At 41.3% G+C, this 26,953-nt stretch overlaps 2 protein-coding genes and 1 long non-coding RNA gene across 3 annotated transcripts in view; all 3 read right to left on the reverse strand.

The window, feature by feature from the left end:
* Positions 1–3,822: 3,822 nt before the first annotated feature.
* On the reverse strand, positions 3,823–9,485 carry hoxc1a (homeobox C1a). The gene is made up of 2 exons (XM_023425264.2): positions 8,891–9,485; positions 3,823–5,628 (listed from the first exon to the last, which is right to left on the reverse strand). Exons 1-2 carry the CDS (start codon positions 9,474–9,476, stop codon positions 5,183–5,185), a joined length of 1,032 nt encoding a protein of 343 aa, XP_023281032.1. The 5' UTR covers positions 9,477–9,485; the 3' UTR covers positions 3,823–5,182.
* Positions 9,486–19,413: 9,928 nt separating this feature from the next.
* Positions 19,414–22,470, reverse strand: LOC111668947 (homeobox protein Hox-A3-like). The gene is made up of 2 exons (XM_023425110.2): positions 21,968–22,470; positions 19,414–20,633 (listed from the first exon to the last, which is right to left on the reverse strand). Exons 1-2 carry the CDS (start codon positions 22,332–22,334, stop codon positions 20,083–20,085), a joined length of 918 nt encoding a protein of 305 aa, XP_023280878.2. The 5' UTR covers positions 22,335–22,470; the 3' UTR covers positions 19,414–20,082.
* A 167-nt stretch (positions 22,471–22,637) lies between these two features.
* LOC147818022 (uncharacterized) overlaps positions 22,638–26,953 on the reverse strand; it is a 51,528-nt gene continuing 47,212 nt past the window's right edge. The window contains exon 3 of the long non-coding RNA XR_015438392.1: positions 22,638–22,649. This is a non-coding gene — a long non-coding RNA (uncharacterized LOC147818022). The remainder of the gene's footprint in view (positions 22,650–26,953) is intronic.

Raw genomic sequence — 26,953 nt, forward strand, 5'->3', positions numbered from 1 at the left:
TCTCTCCATATGTCTATGAATCTGTCACTATGGCAACCTCACCCCAGGGGCAGGGGGAGGAAGGGACTGCCTTCGTTCAGATAAATAAGCATCCGTGGGCTCATTTATGATGGTTTGTTTAGAGATTATAAAACAGTGGTCAGAGGTCGCAATGTGTGTTCCTGTACACATGTTTGGACAGTGTGGTGAATGTGTATGTTTAAGCCTATTTACATAAGACCATATGTGTTAACTCTGCACTGCAAACATGTATTTATTTATGTCTTTGCAACATTATTAATAGAATTATATGACTTATTATTAATTCTGTGAGATGTCTTGTCATATTATTAAAATTTTTCCTTAAGGATGCAAACTGCAGAGAGCACTGGCAGCTACTGGACCAGTCATTAAATCAGAAGATTATATCAATGGCATCATTAGCGTAGCTGGTCCTAGGTTATAGCTGATGTCTCAGATGCAGTATCAGCAAACTCTGTAAAGGCTCATCGCATTGTTTCCCATTTTTTCCCTTCACTTTGTGCTTGTCTGCAACTTTTTAAAAGGGCAACCCAAACTAGTGAGGAGACAGAGCCACACAGGAGAGGTCAGAGACAATCAGAGATATGTGGTGGGGCCACCTTGCTTGATTTCACTGATGCTGCATGATACCACAGGGTGATACTGTATGTACCACACATGAGGCTGTCCTGCACTGCTCCGACACACGGCACCAGATGTCTCAGGAAACAGGGAATTTTCCTATGCAACAGACTCACAACCTTGACACCGTTTCACCTCTGCATGCACCCCTGCTCACTCTTTTCCCCTCACTTCCCATACCTTACATTGACTGAAAAGCCTCCCCTCCCCCCTTTCAAGAGCAAATTTCCCTTTGCAGCCAGAAGTGCTGAGTGCTGCTGTTTGCTTTGTACACACAAATTCGCTGAGGCTGTAAGCTGTCCCCAAACATCTGCTCCCTGGAGTGGAGCACGAGAGGGAAGGCAAGGACTGGATTGGTGTGCATGTTGTTCAGTGTAGCTCTGTCAGAATGTGTTACATATGGATTTGTGTGTGTGTGTGTGTGTGTGTGTGTGTGTGTGTGTGTGTGTGTGTGTGTGTGTGTGTGTGTGTGCGAGCGTATGTGTGCATGCCTGCGTGAGCAAACAATTATTCAAATAGGTGCTTTGTATCTTTTTGTGCGCTTTATTAGTCGCACCTAGGAAACAAAACACATATTTGTGTAATTGTACACAGGGCCTCCACATATATAATAGGCACACACACTCACACACACACAGGTGCACTTCATTTCAACTTTCTTGATGTACAAATTGTTTGGTAGTCAAATACGTGAATGAGACCGATCAAAAAGACAAATAGTGCATGAAAGTCTTTGCAAATAAAAAAAAAAACAGTAAAATCAGACGAGCAGAAAAACTAAAAGGGAGGAGAGCATTCAAATGATTAGTAATTACAACAACAACTGAGCTATCTATAAGTGCTTCACACAGACTTAGAAAGAGCTTAACTTGATCAATTGATTTCATTCCCGCGAGCACCGGTGAGGATATTACATGCATATTATGCATTAAGTTAATTTTAGGTCAACTTAGCATTAATTACAATGAGCTCAGTAGGAACCCACTTATATCTGTTAATTTAAAATGTAATGTAAGCTATTCTGTAAGCTGCATGTGTTATCTCATTGCTCATGCCACACAGTGCTCCTCAGGAGAATTGCAGCCGCTGCCAACATCAGCTCACTTGCAAGAGAAGACAATACAGAGGAAAATAGAGATTGTCAATAGCCGTATTCATCGTGAACTAATACATCACTGGTTCCTCTTCAATATCTCAATTGACGTTTCATCAAAGGAAAATGTAGCAAGTGACTTCACTTTTACAAATAATGTAAGAGCTATTGTACTTCATTACAAATATGTTTATTATTGATTTAAATGAATTAGTTAAATAAACTAGATCTGGAATGAATTTCATCACAAGAAACGATTGCCTTAAAGGGGGGGGGGGCAGAGAAAAATAAAGATGAGGAAAATTCAAACTTGTTCAAGTCGACGTGGCTCCTACCTGTGGCGGCAGTACATTCTGAGTTATTTTGGTTTCATTTCCCTCACATTTACCATGTGTTTGCCCGTGTATAAGCACTCCACAGCTGTCAGTCTCCTGAACCAACCGTACATCTTCAGGAAGGAATTACAGAAGAGCACAAATTCATCAGAGTAGAGTCACACTCAAATGCTTTTCGAACTAAATGTCAGGTCTGAACAAACAATGTGGTTCGCCTTTCATCAATTGAGAGGCAAATGCTGAAGCTGCCGCAGAATGAAATTAAAGTGATAGTTCACCCAAAATAAATCCGCTCTTCTTTTTTCTTTTTCTTTTACATTCACCTCATCCTTATGATTCGCATTAACTTTTACTCTCCACACATTTCCTTGCTGCTATTTGAAATTATTTATTTCTAAGTGAATCTATTATTCAGTAGGAACTGTGAGGAAGTAAGTTTGGATTTAAAAAAAAAAAAAAGTCTGAGTGCACACCTGCTGCAAGCATCCTCTGTGCACATTACAGCCTGTAAGGTGAAGCCCTGCATGTGGCAGTGGGACATATTTTAACAAGATGATAAAAGAGTATCTAACCAGGTCGAACTAACACACTTCTCAGCAGGAACACTGGACATAAAAGACCATTGGCACATTGTTTCATCCTCATCATCATCCTCATAACCTTCACTTTCAAGTGCACACTTATTTGCATTAAAAAGATGGGCGCATTTGATAGTTTTGTTAAACATTCCACTTTGTACTATTTTGTTTAGAGAAGGCAGCCTTAATGGTGCGTATTTTGTTTAAATGCAAATTCAAAATAAATTGGGTTCAACACATTTTCAGCCTAGCTTGCATGTAAAATCCCTCTTATCAATTACAAATAAAACTTTTAAACGTTTGTGCCGTCAGATGCTCCTCTGCCGACCTTTAAGTTTGAACTCTTATTCCCCTCTAGCTTTCAGTTAATATTAACGAGACGAACGTTATAAGAGATATTGTTTGGGAGGAATTAATGCCTGGATTTTTAAAAAAATTATTCAAGCAGATATGCATGAAATATATAATCAGCATGTAATGAATAGCTGCTCTAAATTTTGTTTATTCTGGCTCTGACTTGGAATCATATTAAGTGTTGAGTATGCTCAAGTATCTTTAATTTTTCAACTTTACCATTAAAAATAGGTCTGTGCTTTATATCCAAAAACCTACTGGGTGAAAAGACTCTTTCATCCAGTTTATAAAGTAAGCCAGTAGCATATTTTTTGACTTATTAAAATAAGAGCTAGGGCAAAAATTAGGTTAGCTCTAGGTGTAGGAAAAAAAAAGCATTATCTGGTCTGGTATGGAATTATAATATGAACAATTATCATATGGCCTGGTCGCCCTTCTATTCAGCTGGATGAAATATTATTGTGTGGACGTAGAGACCCACCACCAGAACAAAAGCTTTCCAAGTTGCTTGTTGGGGTGAAAAAAAAAAAGAAAACGTATGAAAGAAAGAAAGAGAAAAAGCTCAGACTTCGAGGTCACCCAAATTAATGGTCCACCCTTCTCTCTCTGAGCCGCTGACCGGGTCAGCGTTGTCCCGAGGCAAGACAAAGGTCAAGAGGTGAGGGGTGAACTCTGGTGTAACTGCATATATTAGCTTGGCCTTGTAGCCTTCATGTCCACTCCTGCGCCCTGCAGAGGTGCAGTTGTCTTTTAATGATTATTATTATTATATATTTTTTTGTTATTGTTATTTGTATTCTATTTACAATGAAGAAACCTGTTTATAAAGTTCATGCAAAGATTTTTATTTCTAAGCAACAACAACCCAGCTGCTTTGAGGTGAAGTTTTCATCATTAATATGTTCTGGCTACCTTCATCTCCAGTGCACACGCTGCTAATTGAAAGCTAAACAAAAATATTCCCCAACATAAAATTAATGTGGCTGATGGACCATATCTTGATATTAAAATAAACATTAACATGATAGAAATGCATTGTGATGCCGGGAACATAACAGTGTTTAAGGGCCGAGTTTATAATCATTTACTGTCTCTGAGATGAGCTGTGAATCTGGAAGGAATATTTAGCTGCTGGAGCCACACAATTTATTGGTTGATCTGCAAAACAGCACAGACAGCGTTTTATTGTCTGCTCTCCCGCATGAGTGTTCAAGCTAAATTATCATTTTCTGATGCATGTACAGTGGTAATAAAAGACGCAACAACTCCCGCTCGTGATATTTCTACATTCCATTAACATGCAGTTACAGATGCATGCAAATGCTCCCAGATTTGTGCATCAAATAGATGGATCACCACGGATCAATACTCTTAAAACGAGCAGTCAATAAATCTATCAGTCAATTATTGCATTTTAATCTTTCCGTGTGCTGAGGATCGTGAAAACCTGAAAACAGGACAAAATATAGACAGCGTTAAAGCAGCACTGAAGCTCTGCTAAATTAGCCTGATAATTATCCGCTAACGCATCACGTTAAAAGATGAGCTTTGTCTACAACAGGTGCGTCTGAGTGTCAGAGACAAACAGCGTTTTAAAGAAATAGGCGAAGAAGCCTCCACAATGCTGAACTGAAGCTTAGTGAGGAAGCAGCAGGGTGGGTTGGTGGAATCATTTGTAAAAACCTGCAATAAATGTAGCTATTGTCTTTCTGTCTCGATAGAATAAATATAATCAAATGTAGACCTTGAATAAATAAAAATAATTCACTTGTGTTATTTTAAAAGAAGCAAGGAAGCGCGTGGTCCTGTTGAATAAATATATTCGAGTGAAGTCTGTTCCTGAATAAATTGTACAAAATAAATAAACAAATAGTCTGCCACCATTTCTATGGGCAATTAATATATCTTTGTATCTTCGTTTGCACTGTGTAGATAGGAGCGCAATGCAATGACTTGAATTTTAATATTCAAATCAGAGCGCCAGTCTGAAGCCGGGTAGGATGACAAATTGTTTTGACCCGTTCATGCATGAAGAAACTTGCCATTGCGCTTCTTGCAATAAGCATCCATCGTGGTAAGCAAATAAAGGTGATGCCTGATTGAAAGCGATGCAAACGCGAATCAAAACATCAGCAGGCTGGCGCCCTCGCTGCATAAGGCATGACGCAGCTCCCAGCGGCTCACGAGTTCAGGGGCAGGTGTTTTGGCGAGCTCGGTCCAGGAGAGGGGCAGGTGTCCACAGTGTCGGCGTGCGAGTGCGGAGCCGCGGGCCCCGGGTCGCAGAGCAGCCCGTCTCTATGTAATTTCTTCTGCTTCATGCGTCTGTTCTGAAACCAAACTTTCACCTGCGTCTCGCTGAGCTGCAGGGCGCTGGCGACCTCCACCCGCCTGGCCCGCGTCAGGTACTTGTTGAAGTGGAACTCCTTCTCCAGCTCGGTCAGCTGTTTAGTGCTGAAGCTGGTCCTCGGGGCCCCGTTCACCGTGGGATGGCCATCCGTGCAGATGCTGCTGCTGCTGCCGCCGCCGCCGCCGCTGCTGCTGCTGCTGCTGCTGCTGCCTCCTCCAGCCTCCACAGCACCAACTCCCGAGCCAACAATACTGAACCCACAGGTCATGTGCGTCCTGGCTGGGAACAGAGGACATGAAAACAGTCGTCAGCAAGCTCAATGAGGTTACTCATAAAAGAAGCACAAAACCCTTCTGAATAAAATTATCCACGCCCATATCCAGGAAATAAGATGAAAAATTACATTAGAGTTCAAACAGGAAAAAGTCTTGTGAAATAAACTTTGATCACAGTCAATTATATTATGACTTTTGTATAAATCTTCAAATTAAATAGAGATGATACAGATAATGAGGGGGATAAATTGAATAAATAACCACAGGTTTGTTTGGTACCAAGGCAATCAAGTTAATCAAATGTTCAAGAGACCTAAAATTATTTTGAAGAAACTCACAAAGATGTGTCCTGTCAGTTTCGCCCTGGAGCCATTTTTCTCTCTGTATAACAAAGCTGTACTTCACGGAGGCATCAACTTTAGCAGTGGGCTGCAGGCGCTTTGCAAAAAATCTTTTGGTGCTGTGAAGCAGGCGGACGGGGGAACTGTGTGTGAACATAATAACAGAAACACCTGTGCAATATCATGCAATCCAAAGAAACAACATCACAAAGCTACAGCCTGAAAAATGACATTTCATGTCCACTGCAGGGCTGTTGTACTGAGTTGTACGATACTGTTAAGGTTTGTGTGCTTGACAGATGAAAAAAAAAGATGTTGCTGTATATTGTATATGTACGAAAGTTGTCAGAGAAATGTTTGGCGATTCAAAAAAACTTTACAGCTGAACGTTTACAGTCCATTAACTGTATTCATCAGAATCATTAATAATTTGCCTTTAGGCCTTTCTGTGTCAATGACAGTTTAACAGTTTACAAATCCTTTCATACACTGTATTAATGACAAATGTCTCCATTTTTTTCCTCTGAGGTTTCTGGGTTACACATTAAAGTATCATCTGTGCTACTTATGTGCAATGAATGACAGGAAGCGCAGCTATATCTTGATTTTTCATGGCTGACATTGTGGCTAGTCGTCAGTGTGTCTTTGCCTCTGAGGAAATGTGTTGCTTCTCCTCCTGCATAATGGAGTCAGCGCGCCAGGTGTAGTCCAATGTTTCCCACCACAATTCATAGAGAGGAAGGTTAACAGGCCTCTAGCCACTTGGAAAAGCACAGCAGATGGAAAGGTCAGTTATAGGATAAATGTCGACATCTGTGTTTTAAGAAAATGAATGTCAAGGTAACCGAGCCTGAGAATTAGAGGCCAGAGAATATGAAGAACCAATACAGAGGAACTGTGCGTAATTAAGAACTTCAGCTTTCAGGAGTGCAAATCACATGCACATTCTGATTAATGGCTCCAAAGATAATAGAATTGATGCCGGCCAGAAGGCATAAAAGAATCAAACTAAATATTTGAGGAATGACTTGCACGTTTAAAAATAGCCAGCCAGCAAAGGGAATGGAAGGGCCTTCCAAAGCCAAAGAGAGGGAAGAAGAAAAGGGATAGATCGATACACATTGCCTCAGTCATCTGGGCATCCAGCCCACAGTAATTCAGGTGCTGTCAAAGCATAATTGAAGAATGACGCACTGGGAGTATATACACTGAGCCAGGAGATCAGGTTACAGCAGGTCTGTGGAGGCCTTTCAACATGGAGGAAAACGCGAGACTTTGTTTTGTGCCAAAACCAATACAACCGCCAGAGCAAGGCATACTCTCAATAATGACTCTTTTACAAGTTACACAGTAGCGCTAATGAGTTACTCCTACAGATGATCCCCTTCAGAGAGATACAGAAGAGGTTACACAGATACTAACAGTACTGAGAGGAGACGTCTTTGTGTGCGTGGGTGGGTGTGAGCAAATGGCTCTCTCAAGTGCACGGGTGTGGGTCAGACGAGTGGCTAATGTGTTTATGAATAAAATGACTCCTAGACAAGTTAAAGGTTGTTGATGTCACCTTGTACCTCCCTCATCATCAGAATTGTGCAGGCTTTGTTTTTGTTTTACAGACTGTCAAATGCACATTATTTCAATGCTGTAAAAGTGCAGTTTTGCGTGTGTTGCATCACGCACAACGCTGCATCATGGACTCCAGAAATAATGTGTTCGAGGCCACATTATTTCAGTTTTGTGTTTTGTTGCATCCCTTCGCAGAGGAACTCAGGCCTCTTACCACAAACAGTCTGTAGTAATGAGCAACCTGCATCTTTTGGTCACTGAACATTTGGGTCAGCAGCACCTCACAGCAAACACAGACTGTTCTGTGGAGAGAATAATAAGAAAGAAAGAAAGAAAGAAAGAAAGAAAGAAAGAAAGAAAGAAAGAAAGACAGAAAGAAGACTGGACCACCGTTGTTGTAAATCTTCCTCCATATAAAATTTATGAAACTCAACCCAAGTACAGCGGTCAGTCAGTCAACTGACATTATTGATCAAATGAAGGATCTATATAAAATACTATAACTCATAAAATTGAAGATTGATAGGCATTTTTCACATTAGTAGGCTATTGGTATTTTTCTTTTTAAAGCCTGGGATGTGTATTCTTCTGTGGGCTCTCTGCCCAGGACTCATCAGTCAGGGAAATGATGATCTGTGACAGCAATTATGTTAAAAAGGTGGACACATGTAAAGGTGCTGCAAACTGAAATCAATACACAAGGGCTTTCATTACAAACAGACAACTAATCAATACTCAGGGAGCACTCCAGCTTACAAGAGTAAGTTTTACTCAACTTCCTGTGAGTCTGGACAGGCAGTGGTCTGTTGCATTATTCAAAGGCTACTGGTAAGTAAGGGCAAGGGTAAATAATTGATCATTTTCTGTGTTGCAGACACGCTGAGGCTGAGCAGGCCTTTTACTGTACGTCACTCTCCTTCTGTGTGCACTGTCTCAATCCTGCTTGTAACAGTAGGTGGAGCAACAAAGTTAAATAACCGAACAGATTTACATTAACATGGAACCGTTAAGGAAATAGAAACCGAGTGCTGATGTGCATATTCAAATGTGGCGTCGAGTACACAGCTACTTCTCCCTTCCTTACCTTTTGATCTGCTAATAAAAAGTGGAGAATTTATTTTTTTTCCAATTCAACTTTTGTTGACGGAGGAAATTGTGCTCGATGACGCACAAAACACGTCAGCTTTTTTTCTCTCTCTCTTTTTTTCCAGCTTGTGGAGAAAACTTCGACCAAACTTCGCCAACTATGAAAGAAAGTTATCCCGAGCTAAAACATCAGAGTCATTTAATCTAAATAATAATGTCTCAGGGTTACTTTATCCCTCCTGTCGTGCTCAGTCTGCCTTGAGAAAAACTTACCCGCCCGGTGTTGACTCCTCTTCACTCTCATCCACTCAAAAGTTTTACTCCTTTCATCCACATCAGCCACGTTACAGTCCGAGCCGGCTGAACTCCCCACGGCGACGTGAATCTCGGGGCCATTGTGAGAGTAGATGTGGAATTGCTCTTTATGTGACCCAAAGTCGGAGAGTCGCGTCTCGCTGATATTTGACGCACAGTATCCGCGTCCTGGAGAGCCCTGCCCCTGCGCCCTGCACCGCCAGGGGACACGGGACGAGTGGGGGCAGGCCGGTGTCGAGAAGCCCTCGAGAGTCTCACACGGTGGAAGAGGAGGAGGTGGAGGAGGAGGAGGAGGAGGAGGTGGAGGAGGGCTGTCCGAAGAGGTGCACAGAGTCAAAGTGTTGGAGAGAGTTAGGTACCGGGGATGCGGAGAATTAAATCCTGAGGCAACTTCCATCTCCAGTTTTCCCTCCTCATCACGACTGGCGAGTTCAGGATGAGTCCTGCCGCCCAGGTCCCGGTTTATGACCTCTTTTGCTCGGCAGCAGCCCGTGAACAGAGGGCTACTCTCCCCTTCGGCCGTTAACTCTTGATAGGAAGTCATTATCACCTCTCCCCTGCATAATCATTGGACGGGGTTGCACTTCATGCCCGGCCTCTCATGCATCCAGTAACGCATGGTCAGGCGGCTGGACGACCGCGGGGACATTCCTCAGAGGAGAAACAGCAGTCCCTGATTGATGGAGATGACGTGCCCTCCTGGTCTCGGCCAATAGCTGGACATCTCTGTCATCAGGGAGGACAACATTGATTAAAGCCGAGCAAGCAAGTTGTGAAACCGACTTCAGGTCAACAATTTACTGTTGTCCGAGCACGAAGAGTAGCGCCATGCAGGCCATAACAAAAAAACCCCACAAACATTGTCATCATCAGCAGCAGACTCTGAGGGCCTTCATGGGCCTCTCACCTATTCAGACAGGTAGGCTATGACGTCAGACATCTTTTTTAAAAAAAGAAAAAAACATACACAGTTTTTTTGCCCTCAACAGAAGGGAGTCTGTTTTGGGTTGAATTCTTGTATAATGATTATTTTTCAAGACAACAATGACGCCTCTTTTTCCAAAGCTGAATTAGCATAATATAGGCCTACATTGATGCAGCTAATGGATTATGCAAATGTGTGAAGGCTTCTTGAAAAACCCGAGGCCCTCTTTAGCAAAGGGCTTAGGTCATGTGAAAGGCACACTTAATGGGTTCAGAGGTCGTGACAGCACGCATTTAGAAGTTCAGTGGCAGCAGATTTGTAATTAGCCTCGAACAAATACTAAAACGGCTCCGAGCACGAGATCAAGAAGTTGTAGCTGACAGAGGAGACATGTTCGTCCCAGGTTAAAGCGGCTCCTCGGCTGGATCAGACGGAGCGTGCTCATCTGTGCTCGACAAACAGAGGCCCAAGACCCGCTTTTAGGACCGTGCTCCTTTTCAACACATCGGTGTGTTCACTGAGTGATGCAAATGGTGCAGAAGCTGCTTTAAACTTGTAGGAGTGACAGAAAAACAACACGAAGCAAAATGCACAGATGAGTTTAAAATACTATACCCACACACACACACATACATACACACACACACACTGACACACACATGCACGCACGCACGCACACACACGCACACACAGAGGCAAACAACTCAGCTGCCTGTGTTTTGGTTCAGCTGCAGATCTACAGGAGCAGAGCCAGTGTTTTCACCTCCAGTGCAGAAGTGAAAATGTCATGGAGCTCCGGAGAGCAGCACAAGTTTGTTGACCTACTTTCAAATACACGCGTCACCGAGTCTCAGCCTGCTCGCATACAGTTTTAATAACAGCTAATAATATCCTGATGTGCCAGTGTTAACGTCTGATCTCCAGGCTGTTTAATTCCTTTAATCCACAGTGAAGACAGGGCGTCTTATACTTCCAAGAACAAGAACAATAATTGTGGATTATCAAAGAAACACGAAACTTGAAAATAGGCTCTCTTTTTTTTTCTTTTACTGTATGGGTTTCGGTCATGTGTCATGTGATTGTCTTGGACGGTATTAAACTGAAGAAGAGCAATGATGCTGGATTCATGTTGAAAGGATATTCCTAAATTCCTAATTATTTATTACTTATTTATTTATTTTTTGCCATTATGTTCGGCCTTAATTTTCCTGTCCCTGTATGCTTAAATAAATCAGCCAAAAAGTAATAATATAAATAATAAAATAGCCTAATATAATACAAAATAATATAATTAATGACTATAATAATTAATACATGAAATATGTTATTTTCAGAACATTATTATTATTATTATTATTATTATGCTATTATTGTTGTTATTGTTGTTGTTGTTGTTGTTATTATTATTATTATTATTATTATTATTGTTATTATTTGCCTATTATTATTATCATTATGTCTCAGATTACAGTACGAAGCAACCACCCATATAATTTAATAATATAAAAAAATACGTAAAACTAGTTTGTGTTCCTGTTCTTATCGTTTTATTTTAACAGTATTCCCTATGTCTTTTAAGTCTGCAGTAATTACAATATAATTCAGCGTAATGAACAACTTCTAACCGCATTCTTACAACACAGAAATATGGTCCCAGCTGTGGGAGTTAATGGGATTCTACAGGCAGCGATGTGCTGAATGACTGAGTGCAATATATCCCTTCTCTCCATGCATTTGCATGGTGCACTGATCCATCTTCATGTCAGCTCGGAGGTTACTCAGGGTTCACGCGCTAGCTTGTTTCTCTCCTCCACACTCAATAAATAAATCTCTGCAGCTTTCTGTTTACTGCCTGAATATAAATTTGTTTGCAGTCGATCGAAGACCTGTGCGGAGGTATTAGAAATTGTATTTCTGTAATGGCTTTCAGCAGAGGGAGGGTGGCGGGAGAGGGGAGAGGAGGAGGAAGAAGAAGAACAAGAAGAAGAACAAGAAGAAGAAGAGGGAAAAACAGGTGTGAGCAATCTCTGCTTTCCCGTATGCAAACGAATAAAAAAAAATGAAGCAGCCTCAGCCTATTACAGCTCGTGGACGCATTCAAATTACATTCAAATCCAAGTAACCTTTTTATCTTGTAGGACAAGGACAGCAATCCGTGTTTGTTCCTAGAAGTGCCATATGTTTGATTAGCATATTTGAGGTGTTGTTCCACATCACTGCCCGGCACCTTTATGCAACAGAAGTTATATTATCACATTTAGCACAAACACATACACACACACACACACACACACACACACACACACACACACACACACACACACACACACACACACATAACAAAACAAAACAAAACAAAAAAAACAGAGGTGATCTTGATCTGAGGCTCTTTCCTCTGGACAGCTTGTTTCCCCCTAAACCACAAATCCTGCATGAAATGGCTTCAGAAATAAGAAAGAAAATCTTCTCACAATTTAGGTGAAATGGGTGCCACAAATACAATTCTGAATTTTACATCCCTCAAACCAAATCGTGCACCTCATTTACACACAGACCAGACTTTTGAATATCTCCCCTCAAAGCCTAAAAGCAGCATCCTCTTAAAACTCAGTGCAGGCATTTTCCATCATGATCACCATTGTCTTTATTGTTTTGACTGGAGGTGAGGTAAACATGGCAGCACTTGGGTGGCTGTGTCAGGAGGCAGGAGGAGGGAGATAATATTGACTGATGCTAATTTGTTTTGCATCCATGCTCTGATGTGTGTCAATAGGCAGTCATGGCCCTGGGATCAGCTCGGCCGCGCTCGGATTACCTCCATGGTTTTCATTGAACCCTCATCCTGCTGCTGCTGACATGATGCTATGGCTGCTGTTGACACCAGACCCTTGTGTCGCCCTCCAACACTGTCAAGCCTCATTATATGTCAGCTCTTGACCCTCGCAAGATTGGGAATTAACCAGCGCTGACAGACGACTGTCACCAGCAGCCAGAGAGGTCACTGCCTTTAATGCAGTTCCAAGAGGGGAAGATGACAGCCATCTATGCCGTGTTTATGGAGCTCGGGCTCATCAATGTGGCACCATGATAGAGCTGTATTATGGCAGAGGGACAAAGAGAAATACAGCAAGAGAAAAAATGAGAGAGAGAAAGAGAGAGAGGGGGTCAGAGCAGGGCTGAAGACGAGGCAGAAACAGATATTCAAGTGTGGCACATTGACCGCTTGAAAGATGGCTATCTATATGATTGATAGAGCATGTCAGGGTTTTTCAAATATTGACATTTTTGAAAAATAGTGATGTCAGAAGTAAGATTTAGCTTAGTGTATACCCAGCCCACACACAATCCAGGGACTACCTTTAGAAAACAGAAAAACAAAATCCCCATCTACTCACGGTGTGAAATTCTAATAATTGCCCTTGCTTTATTGTTGAATGGTATGAAATCTGTCACAGTACATGAACCATAATCATAAATCCAATGCAACTACTGTGCAAATGGCCAGGGACATTACAGATAACTGCATTCTGCACAGGCTCAACAGTGTGACAATGAAGCAATACGTTGCTAATACGAGGACTTTTCAACAATAGCCCGTAGTATGTACTGCAGCGCTTCACAGCTTCAGTGAGCCGAGAGGCTTCGAGTCGGCAGAATCCCAAACATCATGACAACAAGCCATCAGTCATCTTCCCCCCAAGCTGCTGTGCACACTTGTGTGTTTCCGGAGTTCTTACTGTGGGAAATGAGCAGGGTTAAACATGAAACAGGAGGAAATGTTCATCATTGCAGCACACTCTGTAATATTCTCCCTCATACAGCATTGTTTTCGCTGCAGGGAAAGAGAGGGAGTGGTTTTTACTTCTTTTTTTTTTTTTTTTGCTTAAACATCCCCTGCTTGTTCACAATACAGATCAGTAATCTACTGTGCATGCTAATCATGGTTAATAGCAAAATGCTGATAGGAAAAATGACACTGTATTAATAAAGCACTAATCTTCCTTTGAGGCTCAGGATTATTCCTGCAGTTAAAAAGGGAAAAATCTTAAATGTTTGAAAGATAAAAGTTTAGTATATTTACAATGTTAGATATTTACAACATCTAATATTAGTTTAATGTCTTTTGTTTCCAATTAAGTAGCTTTTATGCTGTAAGATGAGTGAAATATTCAAACCCATGATTTTTATAACTGCACCACTCACACTGCACAAATGAAAATATGCCCGATGCTCTGTGCATCATTTAAACACATCTCCTCAAACATCTGACTGATTTTGTATCTTTAGAAACTCTGATACTATCCAGTGGAATTTAAAATAAAGTTATCTGCCTAATAACAAGGTTTGGCTGCACAGCACGAGTTTGTAATGAGTGGACCAGTGAGTACAGACAGAAAAATGACAGTGGTGTAAAGTATTTTTTCAGAAATGTTTAGTCATAAGAATTCTGGTTCAAAAAGGATTAAAAGTCAAACAAGAAAAGGCTCAGTCTGGTTGTAAATGTCACAGTTTTAATTGTTCTGTTTTGTTGAAATTGCCTTTAATTCCTCATTATTTTGCTTCCTGCTGCTGCGCATGGAAAAATAAAAACAATATTTGCAAAGCTAATATTTACTCCTCTTTAAAGACTGGCTTTGCTATGGTGACAAAATAGGAAAAGGACCATTAATGTCATTGCACCAAACAAGGAAATATGCTATAAAGTCTATGCATGAACCAATACACACTCAGTTGCCAGTTTATTAGGTGCACCTATATAAAACTAACGCAGTCAATAAAACAGTTGTGCAATAAATCTGACGGTCATGAAGCTACATATTATATAAGTTATTGAAAATGTATTATTAGAGTGGTGTTTATTCTTCTTCATGGTGTTTTTGGAGGCTGCAGTTTGTGAAGCTGTTGAACTGTAATGTGAAGATGTTTTTGATACTTAGTCCATCCTCTCATGCACATATCTATAAAACAGACAACAAATATTCATCATAACCTTCATAACTTAATGCACAACTCTCATCTTCGACTGTTTTAACAGTGGTGTACCTAATAAACTGGCAACTAAGTGTCATCCTCCGTAGCAACAAATCTTATGTTCTGGGTCTAACTCTCTGATGTCTTGTGTGGTTGTAAAACTGCAAGCACAGAAAATCAAATTGACTCATTTGGATTGTTGCAGCATAATAAGTACTGTCAACAGCGATTCATAGAGCATGTGGAAGTCTAATGTATTTAAGGACGTTTTACAGCTGTGGTCTCTGAGAACTCAAACAGATCTGAAACATGTCATGAGTTTAAATCATGTTTATAAGCAGTAAAGTACTGAAACAACAAGTAGATAAAATAAATGTTACGAATATATTTCTTGAGCTGTCAAAGAGGGTCCAAGTTCTCCAGGACCCCTAACAGAATCATCTGATCATTATCTCTTTGTTCTTTGTTGTCATGTAACATTTTTTTCAACACAGCTTTTTTCTTTTTTTTTTTTCTGTTTTATGGCAGAACAACCAAAAGAAAGTGTGCATTGATTAGGTTCCGTGTGATAAAGCCATTGGGTGTTGAATAATTCTTGAGTGATCGATAATGGTCAACGTGTGACATTTAGCAGGGTGACTGTTGTGATTACAAGTTCATTCATTTAACCGGTGCTCTTCAGAGGGAAACGTGCAGGTGACTCCCTTGCTGCGCACAGCGCCACTCACCACAGCTGAGACACTTTCATCACCAACTTACCTTTTTATTGTCACCGATCATCCTTAACTGGGAAGCATTTAAAATGTCATTGATCTTGATAATGCCATGCCGTAATATGGCAGTAACAGTTGTATGAGATTCAGGAAGTCAAATTTCCAAGATTGATGAGTCGTAGCAGTTGAGTTATAATCCATCTACCTGAGTGATGCTCAGGCTCTGTTCCACGTGAAGGAGCAGACAAATAAATAAAACCCATAAAGGTGACACAGGAAATTGATACTTAACAATCATCTTGAGCAACAAGCACCTGGAGAGACTGGTGGGCAGCAGTTACTACTGTGGAGGGAGAAGGCTGGGAAGGTTAATAGTTCATAAAAAGAACAAAACCTCCTAAAGGCTGGGCATAAAAGTACAGGGTTTTACTCAACAATGGACCAAAGTATCGGATGTAACTGTTACTTCTGGGGAGATTTTACTTCTATGACTTTCACCACACAAATCAGTCAGTTCTCAAACATAATAATTTAAAAAGAATAATGGAAATTAGCCACAAGTTGGTCATAATCTTGAACATGTTATGATTATGTTCATCCCAGTTGTTTTGTTAGAGAACAGCGATGAACATCTTTTATTTCAGTCTGTGCTGCAGCATGTAGCACAACAGTCAGTGTGGAGGAGGCCACGATCAGTGTCATGTTTCAGTTTCTTGCATAACTCTCAGAGACATACACACACACACACACACACACACACACACACACACACACACACACACACACACACACACACACACACAGTGAGGTGCAAAGATTCAGTCCATCAAAATCACTGCAACATGGTTCATTTTCAGCTAAGTTTGTTTCTTTAGGGTTTTTTCTGGTTTCTTTTTATACAGTCCATAGACAGCAGATGTCATGTTACTTAAATTACCATGTTGCAAGATTACAGTTACAAGATAGATATAATTGACCTTAAATACAAAATGTACAATACACCCCCCCCCCCTTTAGCAAATACAACCATTCGTTTTAACTCATAAATTTTGTAGAATTTGCTAATTTGCTGCTGTGTATTGATAAATGGAGATTCGAGCTTTTAACCCCTTTTAACCCTGGAGAAGAGTTGTGTGATTTGTTTTGACTTTGGTCAGTGAACATTTTGTACTTTGTCTATGTATATGCATCAATATGTTCTGTCAAATGTTTCTTTTTTTTACATTATATGTCATTTTGCAAGTATGTTGAGAACCACACAAACAATTTGTCCTCTTCTTATTTTCATTTTCCTTTTTTTTGTGATCTGAGTTAAAAAGTGAATTTATTGACAGAAATGGCTGCGTTACAGTTTCACAGTGGGATTTGATAACATGATGATAAACTTCTGTTTTCACTTAATAAAATATGTCTGTTGTATAATTGTTGCCTCCCATGCATACCTGGGGTTCATTTCTTAATTAAGACAACATGATAAGATGAGCTTAAATGAATAAATATATTGTAAAAAAAAAAGAAAAAAAAAGAAAAAAAAAAGATTTTGTGCTTTCGGAGTGTGTTTCTATAAGTGGTGGAGCGCATCAGGCATTGGCATTAATTAGTGGTATAAATGAGTGCATGTATGGATTGGGGTTTAAGATGTAAAAGCAAAAAAGTCACAAAACCCCCCCACAACAATGTCGAATCTGTGATGGGTCTTAGAGGATTTGTGGGGAATCTGATGTGATTGTGTATCCAACCAAAAACAAGGAGGCATATACTCCAAAACGTGCAGGGGCTGTCACATGGACAGTTGTTCATATTATTATCAGTTATTTCATCTGGTAGTGATCCCCATATAATGAATGGAATTACCAGTACATAACATAAGACTCCAGTGGACACCAGCAGCTTACTGTAATGGTAATATGACATGCTTCAGGCTTTACATTTGTTGAACGCAGGGGCGAATGCTTTGGAAGACCCTTAAAGCAGGACGTCTTTGTTGAGCACACAGCAGTTTTCTTTTCACGGCAGCTTAAGAAAAGTCTTGATGCACAGAGCATTTTCAAGTCTAACCCCAAAATCGGTTTCACAACAGCTGCAAATGGGACAGTGGAACATCAGTCACTGTAAAGGACATAATGCAAAAATTTGGAAATTAATGACGGACCGTAACCAAAGCTGGTTTCATGGCACCACGGCTGACATCATTTATCACTTCAAAGATCCACTTAATGCATCGCTCAGTTCTGATCAAAGCCAAGAATTAAAAAAAGAACTTGTAAGGATTTGGGTCTTTGCAGATCTTCCCCTCGAAGAACAGATGTCATCAAGTGAGCACAAAGGAAGTAATGACTTTAGTCGCTAACTAGGAGCAAACCAGTGTGAGAACAACTGGCTAACTCAATGTTGAAATGGAAGTAGACTGTCCCCCCTTGCAGTGGGGCCCTTGAGGGGGGGGGAGGCTTTCCTTGACCCCTGAGGATCCCCCTTGACCCCGTCCACAGAATTACTGCACTCCAGTGTGCGGATCCTCCTTGCTTTTAGCCTCTGGAAGGAGAATGTGGTTAGGAACCAGAGGTAAAGGTCCTATTGAGCCTCGGCACCTCAACTCCATAAATCACCCGGCATATGCAAGAATCCCAGGAATCCAACACTGTCTGCTTCTTCTTCCTCACAATCCTCCCTGTTCTGTCTCTTTGTGAGGAAACATATTTGTAGCAGAGAACTTCTTCTTGCTTTGTCTCATTCCCTCTCTTGCCCTTTATTACTTTCCTCTTAAATTACCCAGCTGTCACCACCTCTTTGATACAGATGTGGTGTAGACCTTACTTTATTTTATTTAACATTTCCACAGAGTTATAGCAGCTATATAGCTCCCCTGACACTTACTGAGACCTGCTGCAAATGGTGTCAAATATTTACCAAATGACAGCTGATCCAGAGACTGATTAGGTAATGAATAGGGAGCAGGAAGTCGTTCCATCCAGGACCACTAGGGGATCAGCTTCCTCGGTACCTCCCTCATTTCAAAGCTGTCAGTGGGTCTCTGTGACGATATAAAACTGATATAAAACTGTCAGCATGTCCAAAACTTTGCTTAGAATAATGATACTACGGCTCAGATTACCAAGTGTTAGAGGTTTGCTCCTTCATCATGAAAGTTGCTGTTTATCTTTGACGTGTAAAACTGTTGAAACCCAAGAGAACCTGTGACCCACTTCTGTCAAATAAATGCATTATGCCCCATGTGTGTAATTTAGCTCAGTGAGGGGGAAATTTTGAAATCAGAAAATAGCAAAGGAAAATAGGAGAATAACATTTCCATGACACAGTTTACATTTGAGAAGCCATACGTCACACACAAAAAGAAAAAAAAAAAGAAAAGAAAAAAGGTCTCCTCATTGTTCTTTAAGATAATATGTTGTCATTAGTGATTGAACCTCATTGGTCTGTTGTGGCCTATGGGCTGCTGGAAGGGCTTCTAAGCTACACAACCAACATGCCCCCTGAGAGGGAGGCCAGCCCCAACTTGCAGCACTACAATTTGGCTATTGAAAAGGCAAGGGTTGGGAAGGAGGAGGCAAGAGATCTTGTCATGGTGCCCAGTGGGTTCAGAGCTTGTGGTTGGAGTGCTGGAAAGACTGCCTTGTCTCTGTGATTAATGGTGGGGAACTCGGAGGCAGGAGCGAGGGAGAGGCTTATGTGGCAAGACTGTGCATTGAATGCACAATACTGTAGAGTTTTCAATGAATCTGAGGCATGCTTTAATTTGATTACAGAATCTTTCCCATTTTTTCCATTTGGGCTCTAATCCAGGAAAAAAAAAAAAAATAAAATAAAAAAGTCAATCTAATCAGCAATGAACAGGGTAAACACTGCACAAGGGCTACAGTTTTCCCAAATGCATTTATTAAGCATGTACAGTATACTGTGTGACATCTCAATTCATCAAGAACAGTATCAAAGACTCGCCGTATCCTTTAATGGCTTTAACAAAAATATAACATCATTCAATATGAACATTACTCTGTCCATTTCACAGTTAAAACATTTTACACAAAACGACCTGCTATTTACAGTACGGGATGAAAAAGAGGCCCTAATGTGACACTTACAAAATATGACAACCACTTAACTATTATCTGCCAACAGAGGGAAGTAGAAAAACTCACTCAGAGTATGATTCCCACATGCATTAAACATGCAACAACAATACAAATGTAACAGTCACAAAATTACAGCAAAAAACATGTAATCATTAATTGCTCCAATGTCTTGTGCACGCCATGTACGTACAACATGAGCAGCAAGTTTGAAGACCTGCAGTCTTCAGTCACCGAGCCTGAGAAACACAAATGATTTCACTTTGGCTCTCCTTTAATTAAGATATGTTCATATAGTTTAATTAAAATGCTTCATGAATGGTGAAAGGGCGTGTTAAGGGGATTTCAGCCCTGGGTTGCTAATCAGACACCCTCCAGTCTTTCATAAGTAAGTGAAAGTGGATGTATCATTGAGATTTTGATGAGCACAGGAGGGATGGCCATTATAGGGCCCTAGGGCCAATTTGAAATGCCAGCATGGTGATGACTATCCACGTCCGTACAGGCGGGCCATGCCCCATTTGCAACAGATGGAAGTATGCAACTCACATGTGGCAAGTCTGCGGGGTGAATACACTGACCACCGCTGCCATCGCTGTGAGGGCCAAGGAGAGAGGAGGACACGGGAGCATAATCCATGAAGTGCAGGTCTGAGGAGGAGGAGGAGGAGGAAGTTCTAACCACACACGCACCCGGGAAACTCAGGTTGTCCGTGCATGAGCTCGAGCTGGAGGACGGGTTGGAGGGAGAATGCTGGCCTACCACTTTTCCATACTTGTGCTCCTTCTTGTACCTCATCCTGCGGTTCTGAAACCAGATCTTGACCTGGCGATCGGTGAGCTGAAGCCCGGCGGCCATCTCCAGCCTCCGAGGGCGACGCAGGTACGGGCTGAAGTGGAACTCCTTCTCCAGCTCCAGCAGCTGGCTGTTGGTGAAGGCCGTCCTCTCCCTCCTCACACCGGGCCTCCCTCTGGCGGGTCGACCGGCCGCCACGCCGCCGCTGACTAATGCGGGAGGAAGCACATAAAGAAGAGAGGGTGATAAAAACAAGTGCCACATATTTAACAAGCCTGAAATGCTTGAACTCCACATGGAGGACTTGAAGTGGCAGTAAGGCCCATGTTAATCCTAAGCCAATCAACCTGAGACCGTGAAGGGCCCTCAGCTCTTCCTGTGTATTCAGTCATGCTTGAGACACCATACAGGACTAGCTGTCTACTGTGTCATGTGTTCAGGGAAAGTTACCTCCCGAAGAAACAGTCTGGGGGAAACATCTGACGCCACTACGGCTGCCTGACAGGCCACATTAATCACAGCCACACACGGAAGCAGACCTGTCAAAGCCCCATCTCAGTCACTTAAAAGGTACCTTGGGACCACCACTGAAAATAACCACCATTAGAGATTCCATTTGACATGTATATTATGTATATCAGCGGTAGCAGGGCCCTGTTGATAACAATATAACACACAGGGGTTAATGGATACTTGATAAGGCCTATAGTGACCTTAGAGTGTAAAGTGCACTCCTTAACAATACCCACCACACTGGGAGACTGTAGCTTCCTGTTTGCAGTGTCTAGGCAAAGATGTTTATATTTTACTGTGAAAAATTAGAAGCAGCATCAGTGAACAATGAAAAAAATGTTTTTTTGTTTTATATATTTCATAATTATTTCACATTTCTGCAACTGTCTTGTTTCCTTTTTTGCAAAGTCAAAATTAATTACTTTACTTTACTTCACTGACTTACTTATTAGAACAGATATTATAATTGACAGACTGATTGAATTTATTTAATGACTGTGTTCAGAAACAACAGAACATGAAGTGATGATATTTGCAGATTATGATATATTCTTTCAAAAGAAAATCCTCAGCTGTAAAAGTGCAGTGTAAAAGAAGCTCTTGGTGAAGTGTTTGTGTTTTGAACGTGACCATCCCTGCAGGAGAGGAAGGAACACACAGCTATGGGCACGACACAGACATTTGTTTTTAACTGTGCTGCAACATTCACAGCCATCCAGGCTCTGTGTTAACCTGTGACAGCCTTCATATCTGATGAATGTGCTTCAATGAGCATTAAAATGATGCAGGTGACACAATAAACATATAATTGACTAGTTGGATTTTTTAACCTGCTTGTGAATGTTGTGAAACATTTTTATATCATGTGCAACAAAGTTATTTAAATGCCATATGTCATTAAGGTCACACATCAGTTTGACAAAATGAGGAATATGGTTTTATGGAGCATCCTCATCAGTCAACAAGATTTTGCACACTCAGTTTATAAAGTAAAAGACACTCAGTGTGTAATAAATAAAAGCACAGTTACCAGATTGGTCAGAGTCAGTTGTCCGTGGATTCATCCAGGGAAACATTACTCCAGAGCGGCAGATGGTGAGTAGACTGCAGCTCCTGCTCTTGATGTCCAGCTCGCCCTTGGCATGGCAGTGAACCAGAGGCTCCAGTGGGCTCTGGAACTGTTCATCTGGGTTCAGCCTGGAACTGACATGAGCAGAGGAGGTCATGTTTTGCTGATTAAGTTCTGCTTCTTGGCCTCCTCCTCTTCCTCCTCCTCCTCCTCCTCCTCCACCTCCTCCTCCATTGTATCCCGCGCTTAGTTTTGGCACTTGTCCAGAGCTCATAGCAAAACTGTTGCTATGCAGCTGCAGTGGGAGGGCAGACTGTTGGGGGTCCATGGACCCGGCTCATTAAACTGTCTCAAATAAAACCAGGAATCCCACAGCAGTAGTAAAGACTAGGACTTCTGTCTGTCTAATATCCGATCACAATTAACCTGACTGTATAAAGGCATGCAGGGAAGAGCACTTGGAGTAACCATGTGGAAAATTTGAATAATATTTACCAGAAGGGTGCCGTAGTCACGTGTGGCCGTCCTCCAATGACCGAGCTCTGGAGTTGCAAAGTAATCCACTGGCAACTTGGGGCGCCCGAAGAAGCTTCTGCGATATTTCTTCAGACAGCATTTCTATGAGCAGCCTGCGCTTCTTTACCTAGGGAGTAAAACAAATCGTATAACGGAATATGAATAGACGCCAACAACTGTGTAATCAGTGTGAGAGCGTGAGAGAGAGGAAGAGGGAGATGTGTTTATACGGAGGGAGGGGGGAGGTGGTGGTGGAGGGGGTACAGACAGACAGACAGACTGACAGACAGACAGAGATTACATGTGTGGTAAAGGAACGTCTCATTACAAACTGAATGCTGATTTCTTGTAATATTGTAAATCTTTTGACAGGACGCGTTTATTAGACGGAGCCGCCGCTTGCTGCTGCACATCCACCGCGAGGAGCTCGTCCTACAGTAGGCTCTGTCTATGAACTGGAATCATATACTGGATAATAGCAGCGGGCTATCGACCACAACTCCTCATTTTTGCTGAAACTTTCCGGGTGTAAATTGCCAAAATAAATAAATGAATAAATAAATTCCGTTCCTGGGTATTTTTTACAATTTAAAATAATTATAAATGATAATAGTTATTCCCGTATCCACGCTATTACTGTATCCACCTATCGCCTTTCTGCTGCAAGGCTGCTTTCTGCCTGTAAAATAAATCATTGCGATTATTTTTGGATAACTTTGTTGCAACTAATTTAACAGCCCGTTATAAATCGGCGAACACTCCTTTAAATAACAGCATATGCTTATAGTAACTGTCGGACTGGAAGTGTAGCTTTGGCTTAATAGGATTCACTGGGAGTGGTCAAACAAAGGCTTGACAGTCATTGCCACACAAAGACAAAGGAGGCAATCATTTGAGATTTTTTTTTTCTCTATAGGACGATTCAACGCATTTGCATTAATCAGGCATCGCAGTACAGTATGGAGTGTCCCTGTCTGTGGCTCAGTGAGGCAACAGACAAACACCGGACATGTTTGATGGTAAACATCCCGCTTTGCTCCTCTGCTGGATGGACAAAGAGCAGGGGGAGAGCTCTGTGTGCAGTTCTAATGTAGAGAACACAAAACACCAACTTGACGCAACTTGGAAATAAAGCCATGAAGGTGCAAAGCATTTAAATAAAATATGAATTTTACAACTTCATTTAAAACCAACATAATAAATATTTTTTGGGGGGGAAATTATTTGGGCTAAAAGCTGCATCAAGTGTGGCCTTAACTGAGTTACACTGTGGGGGAAAAAAAAATCTCATTAAACATGATTGCTCAATTTCAACAATACACTAGTGTATGCAAAGTGGATAAATAACTAGAATAATGAAGCTCTCACAAAATTTTAAATAGTGCAGCCAAGAGCATCTTCCAAAATGAGAAGGTTGTGCAGGATATAATGTTAGCATACTCTGTCCCTGTATCAATCATAGCGGAGCCAGGCTTTAGATACAAGTTCCTTCTGGTGTTTCACTACAACAAAGCTGTCGAGAAAACCCTCTTTAAATGTCTCTCAGAGGTGATGGATTATGCACTCAGGGTTGCATAGCTTGGTAGGAGAGAAGCCGTCCCCCTTTTCCGTTTCACCCCTGCTGCTGCTGCTGCTGCTGCTGCTGCCACCGTCACTGAGGTTTTACCTGAACCTCCACAGAGGAGTCACGTCCTTTGGATTTTTTTTTTTTTTTTAAATACATGAATTATTTTAGTTTTGAACAGTCCCTTGAACTGGACAGAACACTGCTACAATCAGAGGATGGCCTTTTAGTCACCACAAACAGGACTAAAAAAATAAACTTGATTTTATTGTAATTATTGACTGAGAACGAGCTAATGACTGTGGCCAGGTTGAATCCCTCCAGCCTGTCCATTAAAAAGGCAGCAAGTGATGAACAGTCACTCTCAGTATATAAAGGCACAGCTACACAGAATTGAAACATAATGAATCTGCTTGTACACGAAATATGTGTATCTATTATTATTGTCATTATTATTATTATTATCATTATTATTGTTATTATTATTAGTGGCTGAAATGGGGAAAGTAATTAAATTCGTTTTGTTTTCCTTACCTCACACCCTTGAACACACTCTCTGAATTGGAGATAGGATCTATGATATACTGGCTCAGCAAGACCATAATTTAGCTCCTCTGCGCCTCCACCACAATTCTCCGTGAACTCTGTTTGAACCGCCTCAGTGGCAATAAATCATTTTTCTCTCTCACACAAAAGCGCGCCGGTCGCTCTGGGTGTCAACCCTTTTACAATTCCTCCTTACCTTCTGCGCTCTCTCGCCTGCTGACACAAACAACCAAGGAAATTGTCGATAAACTTTTTATTTTTCATACCAATAAGTTACAGAGAAAGCGCTACTGGGGGAGTGGGAGAAATCTGCAACTGCGCACAGGCAGAGACATCTAGAGAACGCAACACGATTCTCAAATTTTTTGTTATTTATTTTATTTATTTATTTATTTTTTGCTACAAATTATATATTCCTTTCGCTTAAAAAACATAATTGGTTTTCAGTGCTCAACGAAAGCACGGATCAGTTAATGTATTTCCAGGGGACAGAGCTGAGCAGATAAGAGGAGACTGAGAGAGAGAGCTGGGGAGAAGACGTTAATGGGCAGAGGATGCTGTCGGTTAAAACGGTGCATACAAATGGCGCTGTCTTGGCAGAGCAAGGAGAAGATTTATGGGCCCGGTGCCCTATATTGCTGTAAACAATGCAGAGTGAAATGAAAGGACTAGAGTTTGCAGACTGCACTTCATAAGTGAGGAAAAGACACACATTGTCAATTTCCCAAACAAGTCCTGACTTTTGCATAAGCATGTGCATTAACATAGAGTATTAATTTGGGCCTGATGTGCAGGACAGCCCATTGTAAATCCTGGCCTGTCTGTGGAGAGTGCATGCAAGCATAAATCCTGCAGCCCTGAGCCAATGAAGTGCCATCTCAAAGTCTGAAATCTGGGTATACATTTTTGTTCTTTCTTCTCAGGAGGAATATATTTTTCTGGATGTCTGTAGACTTTGAATAAAATAATGCTGCAGCAGAAAAAAAACAGATATTTTCTCCTGTGATAGCTGACGTGCAGGATGTAAAAAATAGGTGTTGACAACAATTTTGTTTGTTTCTGAACTGATAAAAAATGAAAACACGGGTCCGGTGTAAACAATCGTTAAACAGGGTCAGAAAAATATCTTGGATTTATTTCTGTAATTGTATTAAAGGAGTTACACTTCTCTGTTTGACATTTTGGAAGTGTTGTGACCCTTTTGTTTTTACATTTTGATAATATTTGACATCCCATCCGCCTTATGTAACAATATGTAAGGACATGTATAAATATAACCCCTGATGCTGCAGCAGCTGCTCCAAGTACAAGACGACTGTTATACAAATGCAACTGGTGGCCGCACACAGACACGGGAGAATCATTTCCAGAGAACAAATCAAATGAAAAGCGCATTTTCACTTAACCCATGCATAATTGCGGATCTATAGTCTCGGCATCCCATATTCAGATCATCTCTGCTAATGAAAAGTGAATAACATAATCATAACTCAATCCAGTGACTGTCTGGGCCCCCGGTGACACCTTGAACGGAGGAAAATGACTGTAATTTCGAAGGTCCTCAACGATGCAGCAAATAGGCCAATGAAATATTCCTCACCGAGGCGTTATGATGACATAAAGTATTACTGGCAAGTTTACCCAGGCCATCATTTCCTGTGCGATGTGATGTTGAAGTCTACAGTGGGAGATCAGAGCGTTGCTCCAAGCTGCTGTGTCGTCCCCTGCTCCAAAGGTTTGCCAGCACTGGCACTAAATCATTTTAACATGTCTGATGGAGTTTTAAAATCTAGTTTTATGTAAATTCATTTACCTCTCCCTCTGGCACGCGCGCGCATGCACGCACGCACGCACGCACACAAACACACACACACACACACACACACACACACGCACACACACAACAACAAAAAAAAAAAAAAAAAGAGAGAAGACATGGTGCATCTGCTCTCTTGACTGAACGGATGGGAGAGAGATTTACGGATTTATGACACACCCACTGCTGGTCAATGCAAGAGAGCCTCTCTGTCCCTGGAAAATAGCAGCGTGACCCCTGTTTCAACTCTCAGCCTTTATGCAGCTGCCATGGCTGCCGTTTAAACACACTACACCATAACAATACACCGGCCCCGGACCTTTCATTACAAACCAAAGTGGCCAAAGAAGACACTCACCTGAGACGAGTGGAAAAACACTTGTACTCAAGCCGATGTACAGACAATAAGAGCAGGTAATAAAGCAGGCCGCGGCGAGAGCAGCTGATCATTTCTGTTTCGTATGTTTTGTTCAAACATTTCGATGGCTGTTTGTGTAAAGTTTTT

This window comes from Seriola lalandi, unplaced genomic scaffold (genome assembly GCF_002814215.2).
Source record: "Seriola lalandi dorsalis isolate HSWRI2012SDOR001 ecotype SW California unplaced genomic scaffold, Sedor1 jcf7180002054767, whole genome shotgun sequence".
Taxonomy (NCBI): Eukaryota; Metazoa; Chordata; class Actinopteri; order Carangiformes; family Carangidae; genus Seriola; species Seriola lalandi.

Coding starts and splice junctions, on each gene's coding strand:
- hoxc1a (XM_023425264.2), bottom strand. CDS start 9,476: ATGACTTCCTATCAAGAGTTAACGGCCGAAGGGGAGAGTAGCCCTCTG. Junction 5,629..8,890: donor GAGGAGTCAACACCGGGCGG/GTAAGTTTTTCT, acceptor CTCTGTTCCCAG/CCAGGACGCACATGACCTGT.
- LOC111668947 (XM_023425110.2), bottom strand. CDS start 22,334: ATGGACCCCCAACAGTCTGCCCTCCCACTGCAGCTGCATAGCAACAGT. Junction 20,634..21,967: donor AACTGACTCTGACCAATCTG/GTAACTGTGCTT, acceptor CTCCCGCATTAG/TCAGCGGCGGCGTGGCGGCC.